Here is a 19,852-nt window from a genome sequence, read left to right as displayed (position 1 = left end):
ATAAATAAATGCCTCCTTTTCAGGGGCTGCATATTGGCAGACTGGAGTTTTTGTAGGGAGCACCCAGGCGAATTTCGCTGTGCAATTTTGGAGTGCAATTCCATGCAGCCCTGAACTCACTGGAACAGTCCTGCACGAGGGCACATGAGGTCTGCCCTGCTCCACAACCAATGGTGCGCCATTAAAAAAAAGCTTGCACCCAGTGGCTCTCCTGTCCTCAACTGAGATCCACTTGGCCAGTGTACAAGTGGTGGCTGAGAACAGCAAACATGGGGAAACACACATGGGAGAAAGGTGGCCTATCTGCTTTGGAACTGCTGCAGTAAGCATTCTTCCTTTTGCGTGGTAAGCAGGAACTTTCTGTTGCAGAATTCCTTTTCTGTGTTTTGTTATTATTGAATTAAGAGGTCGCTCAATCCTGTTGTTTAATCGAGTAATGCAGTCGGGGGAAGAAGTGGTGGTCAAATGGATTGTGGCTTTTGAAAGCCTCTAGGGAGTGGTTTATTGGCTTTCAAATGTACCAGCGTTCTCAACTGCCTCCGAAAATCCCCCAATTGAGTTTTCATAGTAAAGGTTTGGTTTTGTAGTTGAAGGTGGGTGATGCAGATTGGGAAACCGATTATAACTCCCCCCCCCCCTTTCCTCTTCCTACGATTATTTTATACTGCTTTTGGTGTGCATAAATTGGTCTTTTCCCCTTCCCTACAAAGCAAAATCCTTTTTAGTAGCAATAAATGCTTGGAAGATGAAAAAAAAAAAGGGAAAAAAACGGGAAAAAAACGAAGCGCCAGGAGGGAAGGCAACGCGCGCCATCCTCAGGCTCCGTTCGCCGGAAGTGCTTCAGAGCTTCCTGGAAACCGTTGCTTAGCAGCGCCGATGCCGCCGCGGACGGGGCCCTTAGCAACGGCATCATGCCGGTGTGGGTGCGCGACTACAGCTGGGAGCAAACGGCCGAGGCCGTCTACCTGGTCGTCCCCTGGAGGGCCGCCCCGCTCCGCCGCGACGGCATTTTCTGCACCGAGCGATACCTCAAGGTCTGTGGTAGCCCGGGGGGGGGGGCAGGCAGGGCCTGGGGGGGGGTGGCCCTCGTGCAGCTGGGGGCCCTTTGCCAGGAAAGGAAAAGAAACAGTTGTTGTTGTTGTAGTGACAGGGCAGGGGGCGCCTGCATGTGTCTACTCAGAAGTAAATCCCAGCGAGGTTTGCCCTCATCAGGCCCACGTAGGTCTTGCAACCTTAAGCTAGTGTTGCTGCTCTTTAAGGTAGAATCATAGAATTGTGAAGTCGGAAGGGACCCTGAGGGTCATCTAGTCCAGCCCTCTGCAACACTGGAATTCTGATCGGATCTCCCCTTCTTGTTTAAGTGCTTTTCTTTAAAGGAGCCACAGAGGGATGCCTCAATCTGGATCGAAAGAGCAGCACTGGGGGTGGGGTGTTACTGGGTTGTTGTCTTTATTTTGATTGCATATATTGTGTTTTTTAGGTCGATCTTTTTTGTGAACCGCCTGAGACCTCTGGGTACAGGGCGGTATATAAATTCAATAAATAGTAATAACAATAACACAGGAGTATGCAGCTATCCCATATGGGGATCAAACCTGCAACCTTGGCGTTATCAGCACCACACTCTAACCAGGCTGACAAATGAGTTGGGGCCTAGCAGGTTTGGGGCAAATATAACGTGTAAATGTTTTGGGATACATATTATTATTATTATTTATTTATTGCATTTATAGCATTTATATCCCGCCTTTCCTCCAAGCAGCTAAAGGTGGTGTGAAGCTTTGACTTGTGCCCCCAGCGTGCTGCCCAAGTGGGTTTCTTAAAGGCAAGCATATTCATGTTGATTTATAAATGTTCTTCTTAGGTAAATTCTCCTCCGTTTCTATTTGAAGCCATTCTCTATGCTCCTATAGATGATGTCCGCAGTACTGCCAAAATCGAGAATGGCTCAGTTTTCTTCACCCTCTATAAAAAAGAAGCGGCCATGTGGGAATCCCTCATTATGGAAAATGGTGAGTTTTCCATTGGGTTGGTCTTAAACAAACCTTTGCTGACCTTCCTGCAGTATATATTATATTATATTATATTATATTATATTATATTTATTATATTTTATTATATTATATTTATTATATTATATTATATTAATTTTCTTTGCCATATATACGCATCACCATACTTATTATATATTAGCACTCACAATTCCTAACATTTTATATCTGATTTAACTAAAGCTTAACAAGTGATGTGATGCCCAGATACAGCAATCAACCTGGTTTTTGTCTTACATACAACCATAACTTTTCATTTAGCAATAACCCTTATTTTTTACTATATTCAGTAAAGTTAATCCAGTTTGCCATAAAGTTGTCTTGTCTTTGTTTCCTAATTTTTATAAAGTGTGTTAGTCTAGTGATTAGGGCAAACCCCTTTCCATGGGCGTAGCTAAGGGGGGTGGGGGGGGGCAGATGCCACTCTCCCTAGATTCACAAATATTTTTGAAAAGCATTGAAAGTTGTTGTCTGATGTAGAGCTGTATATATCCTTTAAAACATCCACATTTCTTGCCAAGGCTTTACAGATTTGTGTAATAAAACTTAAAGGGGGAATGGGAAATTATTTTTCCTGTAAAGGTTGGGGAGTAGAAATGTAAACCACTATTATTAGCAGTATTCTTGTTGTTATTATTATTTTTATGTGTGTAATGGCTGCTTCCGAAACACAATAAACTGAACTGAACTAAACTCAATTACCTGAGGTTCTGCCCCCCCCCCGCCCCCAGCAGAAGCTTGTCCCCTGCAATGTCCTGTTTATAGGGTATTTTTACCCATGATTTCCTAAAAAAATCTCAACAACTTTGGCTGCACCTCCCCCCCCCCAAAAAAAATCCTGGCTACACCCATGCCCCCTTCCTTTGTCAACTCAACTTTTTAACAAATGATGCAGTCAGCAGTCTCCACTTCCCCACATATTGACTGGACTCAAGGCAGCTTACAGATAAATACAAGAACTGTTAAAACATAGGAAAAAACAATCATTTAAAAAAATTAAACATAAAGAGTTTTAGCTGCTCTTGCCATATAAGAAATACCGGTTCTAGTAGACTTTCATATCACACAGTCCCTTTTACATGACTTTTTATTTTTATCCAATATTTCTTTGCCATATCACATTCCTGCCACATGTGGAACAAGTCGCCCTTCTTTTAAAATATGTGGGCAGCATTGTGTTTTACCTTGCCACCCATGGTTTATGTGTGCTGCTGGTGGCAGAAACTAAACTAATCACATTGGTAAACTGCTCTGTGTAAACTGGTTATCTTCATAATTTGGCAGTGGATGAGAGGCCAAACAGTTTGATCCAAAAGCCAGAAGCAGCATTATAAAATTGGGAAGTAAGAGTGAGCTAAAATGTCAAGCTGCGGTGATAACCCCTCCAGGCAGTGCTGCAAAGGCAAAGAGGGGTGGGTAAGTAGTAATTACCGTATTTTTCGCTCTATAAGACGCACCAGACCACAAGACGCACCTAGTTTTTGGAGGAGGAAAACAAGAAAAAAAATATTCTGAATCTCAGAAGCCAGAACAGCAAGAGGGATCACTGCGCAGTAAAAGCAGCAATCCCTCTTGCTGTTCTGGCTTCTGGGATAGCTGTGCAGCCTGCATTCGCTCCATAAGACGCACAAACATTTCCCCTTACTTTTTAGGAGGGAAAAAGTAAGTCTTATAGAGCAAAAAATACGGTAATTTGTCCCCAGAAGGGTTTGGTCTGCAAGGAGTCCTTGGCTCCTCCCCATGGATTGCTTACTGCTTCAGGGGGCACGGTCTTTAGGTCCTCTTCTTGCCTCTACTGTCCAGGGAGAACAAGTCAGTTCCCAGCTCCTTGGCTGCAGCTTTGTCACTGGAAGTCTCTTTTCCCCTTCCTTCCTGCTGTTAGATGAGGGGATGGAAGGAGTTGCCCAATCAGCAGTGTTTGGCTTGCCTTACTGCCCCACAAAGAACAGTGCCTGAATATCACTGCAGTTGACACAGTTTCAGAATCTCTCATTTCTCATACCTCAATTGTACTATCACACCTATTGGTCTTTTAATTGATATTGGAATGGTTCTCTTCAGGGGACAAGGGAGAAATGCAGAGAATCCGAGAGGACGCTGTGCGCAAAGCACAAGAAGATGCAAAATCAGAAGCAGAAGCAAAAGCTGCTCAGAAACGAGAGCGCAGCAAGTTTGCTGTGGAGGCCACAATTAAGGTAAATCAGGTGCTGCCTGAGTCATCCTTACGAGCAGAAAACAGGATTGCAAATAATGGATAACCAATATTATACCTACTGACAATATTATAAAGGTAAAGGGACCCCTGACCATTAGGTCCAGTCATGGCCGACTCAGGTTGCGGCGCTCATCTCGCTTTACTGGCCGAGGGAGCCGGTGTACAGTTTCCGGGTTGTGTGGCCAGCATGCCTAAGCCGCTTCTGGCGAACCAGAGCAGCGCACGGAAATGCCATTTACCTTCCCACCGGAGCGGTACCTATTTATCTACTTGCTCTTTGACATGCTTTCGAACTGCTAGGTTGGCAGGAGCAGGGACTGAGCAACGGGAGTTCACCCCGTTGCGGAGATTCGAACCGCGACCTTCTGATCAGCAAGTCCTAGGCTCTGTGGTTTAACCCACAGCGCCACCTGCGTCCCTTATTATATTATAATATTATACCTACTGACAATATTATACCTACTGACAAATGTTTCTTCAGATGCTACAGTTTGCATTGCAGCCTCAAAGTTAACATGGGTGGAAGCTACACACATATTAAAAACACTGTGAAAATGCTTTCTTTAAAAATGTTTTGAAAAATGCATTGAATTTGGCATATCACATTCTTGCCATGTGTGGAACAAGTCACCCTTCTTTTTTATATATATGGGCAGCAGTGTGTTTTACCTTTGCTGGGTATCCAGCAAAAGTAATGTGCTATATCCTCCACCCCCTCCTTCATAAGAGTTACTGTGTTGAATATAAGAGATAAGTCATGAAAGACTTTGCACCTTAAAAGTAGTTGTAGTGCAGCGTTTGACAGTTCTGCAATTCAATCAGCTAGAAGATGCGGAAAGAGAAAGGATAGAAGAGCTGAAAGAAAAGGAGCGGAAAAAAGCCACTGAGGAGATTGAGAAATGGAAAGAGCAGAACGAGAAACAAAAGAAGATTCATTTTCGTCAGCCACATCAGGAACAAAGAAAAACCCCAGTGGAAAGCAAGCAAGAGAAAAAAAGGAAAGTGAAATCTTCAAGTAGAGGAACATCCAAGCCAAGTATAACTACAGGAGGTAAAATGTTCTTGCTGTGTTCAAAACAAACTAAACATTTTAACCTTCCACTGCTTTTGGCTTGTGAAACCATTTCTAATCTGTCTTCACCCTAGTATCCGGGCTCATTTTTTATTTCATTATTATTGCTCCATTTTTTATTTCAGCTGCTTTTATTCCTTGCTAAAGTATCAGCACAGTACTTTCCTCCTTTGTGGCATCTCCTGGTGGTCCTAGGACTTTACAGTGTTGACAGTACACAATAGGTTATCTGTAATTTGTTTTATATGTGTTCCATGATTATTTGTTGTTTATATTTTATATAAGCCCCAGTTGCCTTTTTTGGCTTTTTTTAAAAAAATATGATTTAAATTATGAGATAAATTATCTAAAAGTGTTCCCGTCCTGAGAGTTAGCTTGCCTGTTAGTGTTTCCCCTGAGGTCTTTTTCTTCCTTCTCAGTGGCTTGCACCATCAGATGCACATGTGCTGGTGTGCTTCTTTGGGCCTTCAGGATCCCACCAGGCACTACTACCCCCAAGATATTGGATGCTCTAATCATAGCAAATGCCAAATGTTTAGCTCAGCAGTGGTGATACAAATAACGAGACATTTTACATGCAGCTTCAGCCCTGTTAGTTTTAAATAATTATCCTGCCAACACCTGCCAAATAAAGGTTAGAAAGAGGAAACCTATTTAGATCTGTGCTCAAGACTCTTCTTTTCCCTCCCTGGTTGCTGTGAACTGATACATTGAAAAATTAATTCACTATGTATCCCGATTATTGCAGATACAATTTCTGGAAATATGTTTTCAGAGAAGCTGAAGGAAGAATCTATCCCTGCTCCGCGATCTGCCAGTAACATTGAAATAAAATTCACCCCTCGCGTCTTTCCTACAGCTCTCAGAGAATCCAGGATTCCGGAAGAGGAGGAGGTAGGGAGACCCAGCTGCTCTGCTGCGGCTTCAAGGCATGCTGAGGAGCTGCAGTTGAGAGTGGGGCGTGGGGGTGGGCAGGCCTCTGGCATTATTTTAACCGCTTTAGAAAAAAGAATCTGGATAGACAATCCCACACGTAGAAAGCGAAAAATAAAGGTACTTTGAAAAGGTCATAAAGTGATGTGGACTTTAAATGGAGGGAGAGGATTTGTCCTACTGATTGCTAATGATGTCATAGATACTGTCCAGTAGGGGCCAGTGACACTTCTTCAGTCATGTTCCTCACAGCAATTGAAATTGCAATGTTTGGGCTAGCTGCAGGCAGGAAAGCATGTTCTCCTGTCAGTGAAATGTTGGCAATGAAATAGCCCCACAACACACACGGCAAATTGAGGGAAGACTTCAGCCATTGAGAATTAACTGTGCACTTATGATGTTGTAAACTGATGGTTTGGAAAGGCCTGTATGCTATTAATTCAGAGGACAGTGGAAGCAGGCTGTAAATAAAGGGAAAGGGGAGTGTTTTTTTGTGGAATGTGGTTTTCTTTATGAATGTGTGCATGTACTGCTATGACTTGTAAAAGTAAGCAGTGCCTGTCCACCAAAAGGGATTATGACAATGACCCTTACCACAAACTAGAGCAAAGGTAATGCACAAACGCTGCAGAGAAACTGTACGCAATGCTTCTCTGGAGGTACTGATTTTCTATCACAAAAGACACAAGCAAACAAGCCTGAGTTAACTGAAAGTTATCAACAGCCATTGGCCATAATAATTCAGTGGAACTTTCCATGCGCAGAGGCACCCTTCCTCCATAAATTGGTTGCTGAAGGGGAAAGCAAATGACAAGGGAGAGGGTTGGCTCCAGGCCCTGCCTGTGGGCTCCCCAGAACTACTTGGTCTGCCACTGTGGGAAGAAGCAGGATGTTGAGCTAGGTGGACCCACCTTGACCTGATCATTTTGGGCTCTCCTGGCATTCTAAATCTGGAACCCCTTGGAAGTCAAATGCCAATACCCTTGGTGTTCAGTATTGTTGCCATACACTGGCATATTCACTTGCATTTGCTAAATAGGGCACAGTGGCGTAGCGTGGGTTGTCAGCACCCGGGGCAAGGCAAGTAATTTGCGCCCCCTAACCCGTGAGAGAGAGTGAGTGAGCCAGGTAGGGGCAGAGAGCTGTGAGTGCAAGCGCCCCCCCCCCGATGTTGCGCCCGGTGCAGCCGGCCCCCCCTGCACCCCCCACGCTATGCCACTGATAGGGCAATTGAATATACTTGTACTGTTTTAGGCACAAAGCACTGCACATATCTTTTATTCACAGTGGCTATGTAAGCAAGCAGAGGCTCGCAGAATCATAAATTCAGACATTGCTGAGCTAGAAGATTTAAAAGAAGAGGAGAAGAATCCAGATTGGTTGAAAGACAAAGGAAAGTACGTTTGGATATTGCTTCAAAGGATGTGTAAAATCACTTTTATCTCATATGTAATAATGGTTTGCTGTTTATGGGGGAAAGGGAATGAAGTAGCAACAAGTTGGATGGGCAGTGTATGTGTGTTTGTGGTTCAGTGCAGGCTTTTGCGATTCTTCTCAAGCTCTGCAAGAATGGCAACAATAATGAATCCAGGTGGGAGTCCTAGAAGTAAAATTTAGTTGGATACAACCCTTAGTCCTTTTGGAAATGTAATAACTAGACTATTCTGTATTCTCTTATCTTTTTAGTAAAATGTTTGCAACGGGAAATTATCTTGCTGCTGTCAATGCCTATAATTTGGCAATTCGTATCAGTAATAAGATTCCAACATTGTACTTGAATCGAGCTGCCTGCCACCTTAAGCTGAGAAATCTACACAAGGCGATTGAAGATTCCTCAAAGGTATTTGCTTTTATCAAAGCTTTCAGGTCTGTAGCAAAACTCTGTATCACATTCATTTGTCACCCTACTCCGACTATACAAGCCTTACAGTATCATGTGCAATACTGTTATTGTTTAACACCGAGTAATTATAATTTCATCAAATATCAACATTTCCCAAAATTGACACCTAACAAAATGAAATTCTGTAAAAATCTGTTGTGCCATCATCTAGGTTAGCTGGAACTTTATTAGAATTTGCTGTGTGCCATAGATTTTTGTTTGTTTGTTTCATGAGAATATTTGTAAGCTGACTTGAGAGCCTCTTGGGGCTATAAAGCAGGATATAAAATATATATAATAAAATTGGCTGATGCCACTGTGTTAGGATTACAAAACGGTTGGGTTCAAGGGCAAGTTCATGCCCTCCCTCCCCCCCTTCTTTGTGTGTGTCACTCGTAAGGGTGTATGTGCACTATGCAGCTGTCAACTGGTAAGCCTGGTTTTGCTACTTTAAGTAAGGGTCTGATACTGTCCTTGCCTGCAGCCTGTAGTAATTTCCTTACCAGTCTACTTACTGCCCTCTTTTATTATTATAATCTGCTAATTTATATGCCTCTTAATGGCCACATGACTTCTAAGTGGTTTACAAAATATGAAAACTAATTGTGCAATGTTGTTAAAATGCAGTAAAATACACCATTATTAAAATACATATTAAAATAATCTCAGTAAAAATGTCAAAATATAAATGGCTGTAGCTCAGTAGTGGAGCATCTGCCTTGCATGCAAAACCAGCATGAGAACCATCGTGATGTGGTTAGAGTATTGGACCAGGGGGTGAATCCTCACTTGGCCATGACCCTTACTGGATGGCCTTGGACCAGTCACTGCCTCTCAGCCCAATCTACTTCACAGGGTTGTTGTGGGGGTTAAATGAGGAGGAGAACCATGTAAACTACCTTGAGTTCCTTGGAGGAAAAGGTGGCATATGAATGATGATGGTGGTGGTGAAGAAGAATAGGCCCCATGTTCAGTTCTTGGTGGCATCTGCAGGTGGGGCTGAGAGAGACTCTGAGAGCTCTGGAGAGCTGTTTCCAGTCAATCAATCAAACCTTTATTGCATTAGCATACAGCCATAGCAAGATAAGACAAAAATGCTAGAGACAAGCAACCAAACAAAATTCAAAGCGATATTACTGGCGTTATGACATTTAAATTACCCTAAGACAATAATGTAAAGATTTAGTTGCCAGCGCCGGGAATCTAAAGTGCGGATGTATATAAAGCATATAATGGCCCCAAAAAAGGCTCGGCACATTAGGTTAAAAGGTAATAAAAGAATTCAAACAGGTCCAGGTCTAGGACACACTACCCAGTCAGAGTAGCCCTGAGTTTCAAAGCCTGCACTATAAAGATTGCCACCCCACGTGAAATTTGGGGATTTGCGTCCACAAGAAGCGATTTCAAACAGTCTTCCTTAGATGTGATGGTGGACGGGATCAAGAGGAGGAGCTTAGTTCTTATTAGCTCATAAATAGGGCAGTAGAAAAAGAAATGTATGAAGTCCTCTACCTCATTCATTGTGCATGGACATAGACGCTGAGTAATAGGGGTCTTAAAGTAAATCCCCTGCAAGAAGGCCATGGGTATAGAATGGAAACGGGCCATGGAAAACGCTCTTCTCAAATTGGGCTCCGTCAGGTCTATCAAGCAGTTGGCAAGTGATCTTACCACTTTCACTTTAGGGAGCCACATGGAGAGGCGAGCTGTGGTGGACTGTGCCCGGTCCATGGCCTCGTCTCTTGTAAGAATCCAGGCCCGGATTTTATGTTGGTCCCAAGATGACAGCGTGTCAAGATCTGGGAGGGAGTAGCGTGCAGTAATAGTCTCCATGGCCTTGGACCATTTGTTGCTATGAGAACAAGTTAAAAAGGCTTGCCTGGCTAGTAAAGAATCTGGGGCTTTGATTAATTTACAATAAAAACTAATAATGCTGAGCTAGATAGACCGATGGTCTGACTCAGTATAGAGCAGCTTCCTTTTCTATAGTGAAAATATACAGTAAAACAGTTGGGCAGTTAGAGCAAGAGAGCTGCGGTCTGTGCCCATATGTGCACCAGGTAGCAATATGTTGTAGCTGCTGCCAGTGCCGGATTTACATAAAAGTTAAACAAGCTATAGCTTAGGGCCTCTAATTGTGATATTGATTAAAAATAAATAAATACAGATACCCACTAAGACTTCAGACACCTCAGCCAAGGCTCAGCTTGTTTTGTTTGTGCTCCAGGGTGGTCCAGCAGAGGGGTACTTGACATGTTTGTGTCTCTGCAAATGAAGGCAAGGAACCTGATAGATTTGAAAACAAATGCTGGCAAATGCTTGTGTGAGTCGTACACTGTCTTCAAGGGACAGCTAAGCTGACTTCCAAACTTGTGGGTTTTATTTTTCAAGGCTTTGGAATTACTGACTCCTCCTGTTCCTGACAATGCTCATGCTAGAGTGAAAGCTCATGTGAGGCGTGGGGCAGCATTCTGTGGACTGGAATTGTATGCTGAAGGTAGAGGAAAGATACATGCTGAAGATAACATTCCTGCATTTGTTGGGATTTATTGTATGATATGAACAAGACTTTGTTAATCTGTACTTTTTATTTTGCTTGTTCATCCAGAAAGTTAAATCTTTTTAAATTTTAGTTTTGTTTTATTTATGGAGATGGGATGATGCAATACAAGGCATTTGCCGGACTCAAAATAGACCTAATGACACCAACAATATCTAGAAATCTAACTTGCAGTTCTGCAAAGTACTGTTGTTTTTTTATGGGTGGCTGCAGGGAGCCTTTGGGTTCCGAGTCAAACCTGAAGAGCAGGCATTGCTTGTATTCTGCTTTAGAGTTTTACTTGCCTGTAAATACCATTGTTTATTAAAGGAAAATCTGTCCGTCCGTTTCCCAGGTCTTGCTGGTATAAAGACTCTATGCTAAAGGAAGTGTAGAACAGCGACAATAAAGTAGGGTACTCCCAACGGCCTTTGAAAATGTCCCGGCTAGGCCACGTTATAGGACTAAGAAGCACATTCTGTATTGGTCAGCAAGACAATCTAACTCCTGGCCAGACAGCAGCAGGGTGTAATGAAGTGGTAGAGCCAAGGCTGCATCCCCATTGCTCACATTATCCAGGAAAGATGTGTGGGGGGGGGGGTACAAATGGTAGAATCAGTGGATCTCAGGCCACCAACTCAGCCCTTTCCCATACCTCCATTTGGGGGGTTTGGGGGTCCCACAGGCAGAAGAGGGGCTTTGGATTGCAGCCCAGGGCTATAATCCAGGGATGGGGAACTCCAGATGTTGTTGGACTCCCAATTCTTAGTAGTCCTGCTAGCGTGGCCAGTGGTCAAGGATAGTGGGTTGTCCAGCAGCATCTGGAGGGCCATAGGTTCTTCACCCCCAGTGCAATCCTATACATACAGTACTTACCTGTGATTCAACCCCTTTGAACACAGGACTTGCTTGTAAGTCAATATGCACAAAAGTAGTCTATTTTATAGTATGTTGCTGCCATTGTATGATTAAAATGCATGCTAAATTAACCCTAGGTCTCCAAGATTATATTGCTGCTCTCAAGATTGAGCCCACAAACAAAAATGTAGAAGATGATGCTGAGAAGATTCGACGCATAATTCAAGGAAATGAATGATTCGTGGAGGTGGAGAATGAAAATTTGGTGATCAGCTATCATGTCCATGCTAGTAATGTTGATACTTATCCTTGGAAGATATTTTGTTGGTGTATTAAATAAGTAGTTGATTATTCCTCTTCTTTAGCTCAGGTATAGTAGTTAACAAATAGGGCAACATTTGAGGGCCTTTATAAGAATATAATATAAAATGCTTTCTTAAACTTGGAACACATTTTTTCTTATCTTGCACAATAAACAAATAGAAAAGCCTAACTTTGCTTAAGCTTGGATTTGTTTTAAAACTTGGGAAAAATAACTTGTAGTCTTAGATCATATTGCATAATTTATGAAATATGATGTCACAATTCATAAGGTGATAGACTAGCCACTAGTCTACATAGCTTTTCAGTGATAAGAGGTACAGTCAAATACCCCCTTGAAGAAAACCTCACCAAAAATACATGCCACTTCTATTTATTTCTAAAAATCAAATTCTAATGTGCAATATGTAAGATACAGTGGTGCCTCACAAGACGAAAATAATCTTTTTTCGTCTTGCAAAGCAACCCTATTAGCGGTTTAGCGGATTAGCGCTATTAGCGGTTTAGCGGTTATTAAAGGCTTAGCGGCTTAGTGGCTAAAAGGCTATTAGCGGCTTAGCGGCTTAGAAAAAGGGGGGGAGCAAAAAAAATTGCAAGACTCGTAAGACGTTTTCGTCTTGCAAAGCAAGCCCATAGGGAAATTCGTCTTGCGAAGCGCATCGAAAAATGGAAAACCCTTTCGTCTATCGGGTTTTTCGTCTTGCGAGGCATTCGTCTTGCGGGGCACCACTGTATACTGAAATCAAAGCCTATTTGTTCCTCTGTAAAAATCCATAACCCAACATTATTGAAAGGTTTAATCAGAAAACTGTAGGCTTATAAGAATGTTTCTGTTGTGTCAGTTCTCCAGGCGACTCCATGACCCTCCTTTTCTTCTTTGGCATTGTTTATTGCCATGCAGAAGATGGCTTAACTGAAGGTTTAAGAGCATTTGTCAATTCAAAATGTGCCTCAGTGATCCCTCTCTTAACATGAGAAGTGGTCCTCCTTGAGCTACAATGTCCTGAAGCTTGTTATTTCTTGGATTTGTAGGGCTTGGTCCTCTTACAAACTACTAAAGTCCTCCTTTTCTGGTATATTTGTATAACCATTTGCATAGTTATAGGGCTGGCAAAAAGGCGTACATGAAAAATGTTTCAGGAAAAGTCCTCAGTCCTACTGGAAAACACCAAAAAGATTTTGTTTTGTTTTGTTAATCCCATGCAACATTTTGTCTGTAGTTCTAATTCCTGATATGAAGAAGAAAACTCATGTTGGTAAGAGGAGCACTTCTTGATGTCAGCAACCCTCTAGGGAGCCAGCACAGAATCCTGCTGGTAGTTCTCACTAAGATTCAAAAAAAGGAGTGTCTGTGCAGCATCACCACAGACTGCACTTGGGGGCTCTAAAAACTGAATGCTTCTCCATACCAAAGCCAGCGTGGCAGTGTCCTGCATATTTAAAATACAAACAGCTACATCAGAGAAGCCTAGGATTAAACCTTCTCCCCAACATACATAATACATGCAAGTTTTCACCTGCATTCAGATATTAAATCTCTTACCTCAGTAAAAACTAGATCTTAGAATTCCATTTGATGAAAGATCTCCTGACTTTATTTGCTAGCATACTTAATAGGATGTTGAACCACATATTTTTACTGGTATGGCCTTATTGAAATCATACTTACTTTCAATAAAGATGTTTCAGTATTAGATTATTAAACAATAAAGCCAGACTGTTACTCTCTTATTTGCTTTATTATTTTAACAGATAACAAAAACACACTACTAGATTTTATAAAGTGTGCATAAGATCTGAGTGATCACAAACTTTGCTTTTGTCAGTGCCAGTGTTAATACCGTTAAATCGTGTCATCCCACAAGTGAACAAATGATTTGTGAAAGTATTGTCCTTTGGACAGAATTTACAAGGCACCATTTGTGTGGTAGGCGGTATAGAACCGTATTCACCTGATGTTGTTTTATAGAGCAAAAGCTGGGGCTTAGTTAAGAAATTACTAGTGGTGAGAGTCTTTGCCTCCAACATGCAGGAAAACACAGGATTGCCAGGGTTTGCACATGGACGCCACTGGAAGGAGGCTGTGTTCTTTGCACCACCCATTGGTTTTGTTTCTGGCTCAGAAGTCATTTTCAGTTCCTGTGCAAAAGTAGAAAAATTAAGAGGTTCCATAAGAGCACTGGTAGTTAAATGACATATTTAAATCTAGCTTTATAAATGGCTCACTATTAAAAACTGAGCTGGCACAGCAAGGAGGTAAATCCTGTTGAGTTCAATGAAACAACTTCTTCTTCTTCATGAAATTTGTATACCACACTATACCCGTAGATCTCTGGGAGGTTCACAACATAAAATTACAATATGAAAAGCACACGATACATAATAAAAACAAATACAACTCAATAATCCCCCCCCCTTCCACAATATATTTAAAAGGGCATTGGATGTCAATCAGCCGTACTATTTTTTTATTATGAGTGGAAGTATTTAGGACCAACTGAGGTGTTTGATGCTTGCATGGTTGTCTTCCTTAAATGCAAGTGACTTGGAAAAACCTTTACCCCTCATTGAAAGGAGCCCTGCTACAGATTTAAGGGACCCAGTGTGACCTTTGTAGCAGCACTTTGTAGTGAAGTTCCTCTGAGCTATATGCTGTCACAAACTGATTGGCTTGGCTCACAACTACTCATACCTAAGAGCTCAGTGTCCTGTATTTTTGTCTCATATCTCAGAAAGAAATGTACTCTTAAAAAACCCCAACAACTTCAATTTCTAAAAAAATGATGCTCTGTTCTGCTTCTTAATACCGATTTACAAGATACTACTAAAAGGAGAAAAGCGGCAGGGAGCACCGCTCCTAAAAAGGCCGTTCTTTGCTGTGATGTAGGCAGCTAGCTAGGCCAGGCGAGCGAGTCGTCTGTCCCCCATTCTCCCACTACAGCCGCTGGGCTTTGAGGGCCAGGCTCCGCCGAGGGGCCCCAAGAGCGCCAGCCTTGCCGGGGAGGCGCCCCGCTCCTTACCGGCCGGCGGCGAGAGCTCGGGCCTTCCGACTGCGGAGGATGCTGATGCTGCGCCGGGCTGGCGGCGTCACCATGGCAACTGCCTCCGCATCTCCACACATCACGCGTCCCGCGCCGCGTCGGCGCACCCTTTGTTGACTCAGCGTCCGGGTCTCCGCCAGCGCTGGCCCCGCCCCGCAGCGCCCGCGGCTCCTTGGGGCCTGTAGTCCCCGCGCGCCTCCCTCTGCCGCCGCGCCTGGCAGAGGCGAACTACCGCTCCCAGGGTTCGTCCGGGCCCCGCGGGAATGCGCAGGCGCAGTGCTCGCCTCCGCCTTTCCGGCTGCTTGTTTGTTGTTCTGGCGAAGGAAGGAGGCGGCGGCGGCCGTGACAGCAGCGGCAGCGGCAGCAGCAGCCCGGCCCGAGCGCGCCTCACCTTCCCCGGCCTCTGCCCCTCCTGAGCCCCCCGCCCTCAGGGGGCCGGGCTCGCTCAGGTAGGCCCGGCCGGGAAGGTCTCCTCGCCATCGGGCACCTGCGCCCTTTGCCCAGCCAGGCCCCCGAGAGGCCTCGGAAGGGGGCGGGCAGGTCTACTCGGGAGGAAGCGGGCTTCGGAAGGCTGCCTCCCCGAGAGACGCCGGGGAAACGCTTCCTGCTGCAGGCCTCGCCGAGGGACAAGCCGCACTTTGCAGTTCAGGGGTTTCCAAACATAGCTGTCAACTTTCAGATTTGAAAACAAGGGATCAGCAGCCTCACCTGTCCTGGGGACAGTCTACGGGATATCTAACAATCCCGGATAGCGGCGCTGGAATAACGGAATTTCCCGCAAAAAAAGGGAAGGTTGACAGCTATGTTTCCAAAGCAGAGGCGCCTTTGGATGAGTGACTGGTTGGCCCTTCGCTGAACTGGAACTTTTCACAGAGTCGCGCAATTATTTCGTTCCCTGAGTGCAGCTACTCCGAAGCCTCCCCTTGGCGCAGGTGGAGGTGGGTGACAACTTGGCTCCTTCAAGGGAAGGCGAGGCTGCAGCAGCCATCCCCTGCCTGTCCTTCTCTCAGCTGCTTCAGGGGGGTCTTGGGATTCCCAGGCTGGCCCTGGAGAGTGTTTTGCTCTGTGACAGCTGACTCAGGAGAGGCGCTGCTGGTTCTTGACCAGTGCCTGGATGCAGTGGTGGGCTGGGTGAATCCTGACAAGGCAGTTGCTGTGGGAATTGGTTGCCTGCCCAATGGAGTTGAATTGTCCCTTAAGGAGCACATGTGTCATCAGGGGGACTCTTGGTGATGGAGGCTCATGTTGCTTCCATGGCTAGGAGTGCCTATTGGCCAGCCATTCCTGTGGCCCATGCATTGGTCTTATCATAGTTTGTTTACGGCCATGTGCTGTATTTGGGGCTGTATTTGGGCTTTGTTTGGAAAGTGAAGCTGGTGCAGAATGCAGCAACAAAGTTGGTGAGTGGGGTAGCTAGCTGCAAATGTATAGCAGTTCTAAAGGAGAACATTGGAGGCCAGTTACCTACTGAGTCGGGTTCAAGACACATGTGTTTTCTTAGGACCTAGGCATTTTCTTAGCCCTTCCCGCACAGATTTAGCTGACACCAACCCTGATAAATTTCAGGCAATTTAGTAAAGACATTTTTATTTGCTTTGGCATCCGGTTAGTTGATTGAAGGAGATGTTGCAGTTCTGTGACATCATTTTGATTTATTGTTATGGTTTGGGTTGTGTGTTTTTTTAGATTGTTGTATCATTTTATGTTGTATCTTGCTTTAGGATTGATTTTAATGAAGATCAAGCACCTAAATAAAATAAGTAGCACACTTGTAACTAGATGTAACTAGATGTACTTTGATGGGAAGCTAACATTCCTCATGACCTCTGGTCAGAGGGTGTGATGGATAACATGGGGAAATTAGTTTCTTTCTTCCTAGGAGAAAGCCCCAAAAAAGAATCCTAATCAGGGAACAGCCCTGCCATATTTTAGACATTTCCCCATTAATTTAAAAGATTTTTCTAAAAATTGCCAAAAGTGGCTGCCTGAATCACTATTAAAACAATGCAACAATTTAAAAGCTAAACCATAAGGAGTATAAAACAGTAAGATAAATCATTACCTATACAAACTAGAGTGTTCCTTGGTGGAGTGTAATTATAGCATCCCTGCAAATCAATTTCTGGAAGCTGCTAGCCCACCTACCCACAAATCCCTGTGTTAAGATATTTGTGTTTTAGAAGGGAATGACTTTCATGGCTGGTTACCTGGAATAACTTCTCATGGCTTTAGAAGTACAAGTTGTACAAATAAAAAAAATACAGAGCAATCAATAGCAGCCATTGTATGCAAGATTGATAATCAGTTAACATCCTTTAATGTTAAAAAGACATAATGGCTCTGCTTGTTGACTTGCTGTCTGTTTTAATACTCTGCACAAGAATGACTATTCTACCTGACTTCGTTGCCCTGGGACTACTTTGCATCTGTTTCCATAAGCATAAGACAAGCCCCTTAGAAGTGGAGGAAGGGGCAAGGCAATGCCAATCTCTTCCTGCAGAGTGATGCTACTCGTGCTGAGCTCCCTGTTCTGCCTTCTAAGTGGGGAGGTGGACAGAAATCCGCAATAAGCCCTGAAACAGAGAGAGGCTGAGCTGACTTGGGATCTGCTGGTTCCCAAGTAGACCCTACTGATTTGCTTCTACTTTCTGCCCTAGGTGGCAAGAGTGGGCAGGCTGTGGGTGTGGTGGTGGCCCTGTCACTTTGGTTAAGCTCTGCTCCTGCCCAGCTGAGGTTTGGTTTGCAGCTGTATCCGGGAGTAAGCAAACACAGTGGAGGTCGGCATGCATAGGGTTGGGCTGCCCCCATTTTAAACTCTGGAGCTGAGGGATGACAGAAAAACCTGTTATGTGAAGTAAGGCTTTCAGCAGATTTCATTAGCACTGGGCTGTGGTTGGAGTTTGAAAGAGCTAATATTTTGCCTGTATCCAAGAAAGATCAAATTGCTGAAGGTCGTGGAGCTGTTAGGTTATTTTCAGTGGCAGATAAGGCTTAGAATAATAAATGTTAAAGTGGATGTTCAGATAGGTTCACTGTGGGTGGAATAAAAGATCAGTGCGTTTCTGGAGAAAGGGGATGTACTGCACTCAGTCCCATGGAATTTCAACTTCCTACTCTTTGAAAACCCATTCCATATAGAGTTGTCTGCAACAAGCTCTCCTGTCAAGGATGAACTCTCCATCTGCACCAGGAGCTAGCAAGGAACTCTTTGGCCAAGTCCTTGCAAACTCCAAACTGGAGAGTCTCCACTGTGCAGGGCATAGACAGTTATGAGAAATGAGCTGCCCCTCAGCTAGCTGGCCCAGCATTGCTGACCTACAGGTTCCTGGGAGCACAGGTTTAAAACCACTGCTGTAGTCAGCTTAGATTTTAGCAAAGCATTTGCTGATAACGATGATTTAAACAGGAAAAAGTTACTGGTGAAAAGACAGAAAAGCTGCAGAGTCTGTGGCTAGATGCTGTGAATACAGGCAAGCATGCCACTGGCTGAGAGCAGAATTGGGCACCCTGAGTACATCAGCTGCATTTGTCAAAAGAAAGGAGGTGCCTTCCAACCCATCTGGCTAGTGTGTGGCCAAAGACCCAAGGAAGTGAATTGCTTGGCTGGATGAGAAAGAAGTAGCTGGCCAAGTTTTTCAGGGATCAGTCTAGGAGCCTGTTTTAGTCAGTATTTTTCCTTCAAAGAAAAGGGGGAGGAGTGTCCCTCTGATATTTGCATGTACCTAGCAAAGAAGTGTAGTTAATACAGACAAGGCATTGTTCCTTAGGGAATGTTACAGAGCAAACTGGGTGATCTTCTGAACTACCAAGTGACATTCAGCCATGTCTAGCATCAGGTTATGTGTTTGTGGGCAAACAGTGACTGTTTTTACTACTGCTTGCAAAACAGCAAAGGAGGGAAATGTGCTTGAGTACTAGTTCATCACAAAACATCTGGGAGCTGCTCAGACGTGACAAGACAAAGTTTTGGATATATCAAGTGAGGCATTTCTAGTTAAGTTAATGAAATATTGGCTCCCTTCTACGAGCAATTGATGAAGCAGTAGTTCCCCACCCTATCCCTTTCAGAAAGGGTGAGTTGAAATTGGAACAAGTGGAGAGAAGATCAGTTAATGATCAGAGGTATCAAGAATTTCTCTTCAGAGTCTAAGGAGGTGATAGAGCAACATTCACATCTTTCTCTCAAGTAGGATAAGGCAATCAGTGGCTACCAGTCATGATGGTTGTGGACCACATTTTTGGAGACCATTTCTGGATCATCACTGGGGAGACTGCCGTTACTTTTATGTGGAATTCCCATAATGTGCATCTGATTTGCCACTGTGAGAACAGGACGGGCCTTTGAAAGGCAAGCAGAGAGAAGCAGTATGTCTGTGTTTGGTACTGGAAAAGGAAGAGGCAAAGGTTCAGCTGGCCCTCTTGCAGTCTGCCCTTCTTCCCTAGTTAAATTTTGCCTCATGTTCAGCATATGGTAGGTGGCCATATTTAGAAAGAGTTTTCTCTTGTGGTTCCAAACTTCAAGAAAGAAGATTCCACCTAAACATTAGGAAGAACTTCCTGACAGTAAGAGCTGTTTGACAGTGGAATTTGCTACCAAGGAGTGTGGTGGAGTCTCCTTCTTTGGAGGTCTTTAAGCAGAGGCTTGACAACCATATGTCAGGAGTGCTCTGATGGTGTTTCCTGTTTGGCAGGGGGTTGGACTCGATGGCCCTTGTGGTCTCTTCCAACCCTATGATTCTATGAGAGTCAAGTTGGCTAATCCTTTCAGGTGCCACATTTGTACTGTTCTTTGTTGTTGTTTTTTTTACTTTCAGCATCTGTCAGAATGTCTGAAAACTCCAGTGACAGTGATTCATCTTGTGGCTGGACGGTCATCAATCATGAGGTACTCTATGGCAGTGTCTTTTAAGTGGGGCTGGTGGTGATTTGCCCTTAGACAT

The 19,852-nt window shown here is 44.0% G+C and overlaps 2 protein-coding genes across 5 annotated transcripts in view; both read left to right on the top strand.

Moving 5' to 3' along the window:
• Positions 1–855: 855 nt before the first annotated feature.
• Positions 856–12,043, top strand: DNAAF4 (dynein axonemal assembly factor 4). The gene is made up of 9 exons (XM_081887759.1): positions 856–1,034; positions 1,865–2,012; positions 4,113–4,246; positions 5,089–5,317; positions 6,087–6,232; positions 7,559–7,668; positions 7,958–8,111; positions 10,545–10,650; positions 11,688–12,043. The coding sequence occupies exons 1-9, from the start codon at positions 912–914 to the stop codon at positions 11,786–11,788; spliced, it is 1,251 nt and encodes a 416-aa protein (XP_081743885.1). The 5' UTR covers positions 856–911; the 3' UTR covers positions 11,789–12,043.
• Positions 12,044–15,090: 3,047 nt separating this feature from the next.
• Positions 15,091–19,852, top strand: part of CCPG1 (cell cycle progression 1) — a 17,586-nt gene continuing 12,824 nt past the window's right edge. For 2 of the 4 annotated variants that reach the window (XM_081887639.1, XM_081887638.1), the window contains exons 1-2: positions 15,091–15,361; positions 19,727–19,797. In XM_081887639.1, coding sequence (XP_081743765.1) covers positions 19,738–19,797 — 60 coding nt within the window. In that variant the 5' untranslated portion in view covers positions 15,091–15,361; positions 19,727–19,737. The remainder of the gene's footprint in view (positions 15,362–19,726; positions 19,798–19,852) is intronic. The other 2 variants (XM_081887641.1, XM_081887640.1) reach the window with 1 other exon arrangement.

The sequence above is a fragment of the Podarcis melisellensis genome (genome assembly GCF_964234715.1).
Source record: "Podarcis melisellensis genome assembly, chromosome: 14".
In the NCBI taxonomy this organism is placed as follows: domain Eukaryota; kingdom Metazoa; phylum Chordata; class Lepidosauria; order Squamata; family Lacertidae; genus Podarcis; species Podarcis melisellensis.
This window is presented reverse-complemented; position numbering and strand designations above follow the sequence as displayed.

Coding starts and splice junctions, on each gene's coding strand:
- DNAAF4 (XM_081887759.1), top strand. CDS start 912: ATGCCGGTGTGGGTGCGCGACTACAGCTGGGAGCAAACGGCCGAGGCC. Junction 6,233..7,558: donor GGATTCCGGAAGAGGAGGAG/GTAGGGAGACCC, acceptor TTTTATTCACAG/TGGCTATGTAAGCAAGCAGA. Junction 10,651..11,687: donor ACTGGAATTGTATGCTGAAG/GTAGAGGAAAGA, acceptor AATTAACCCTAG/GTCTCCAAGATTATATTGCT.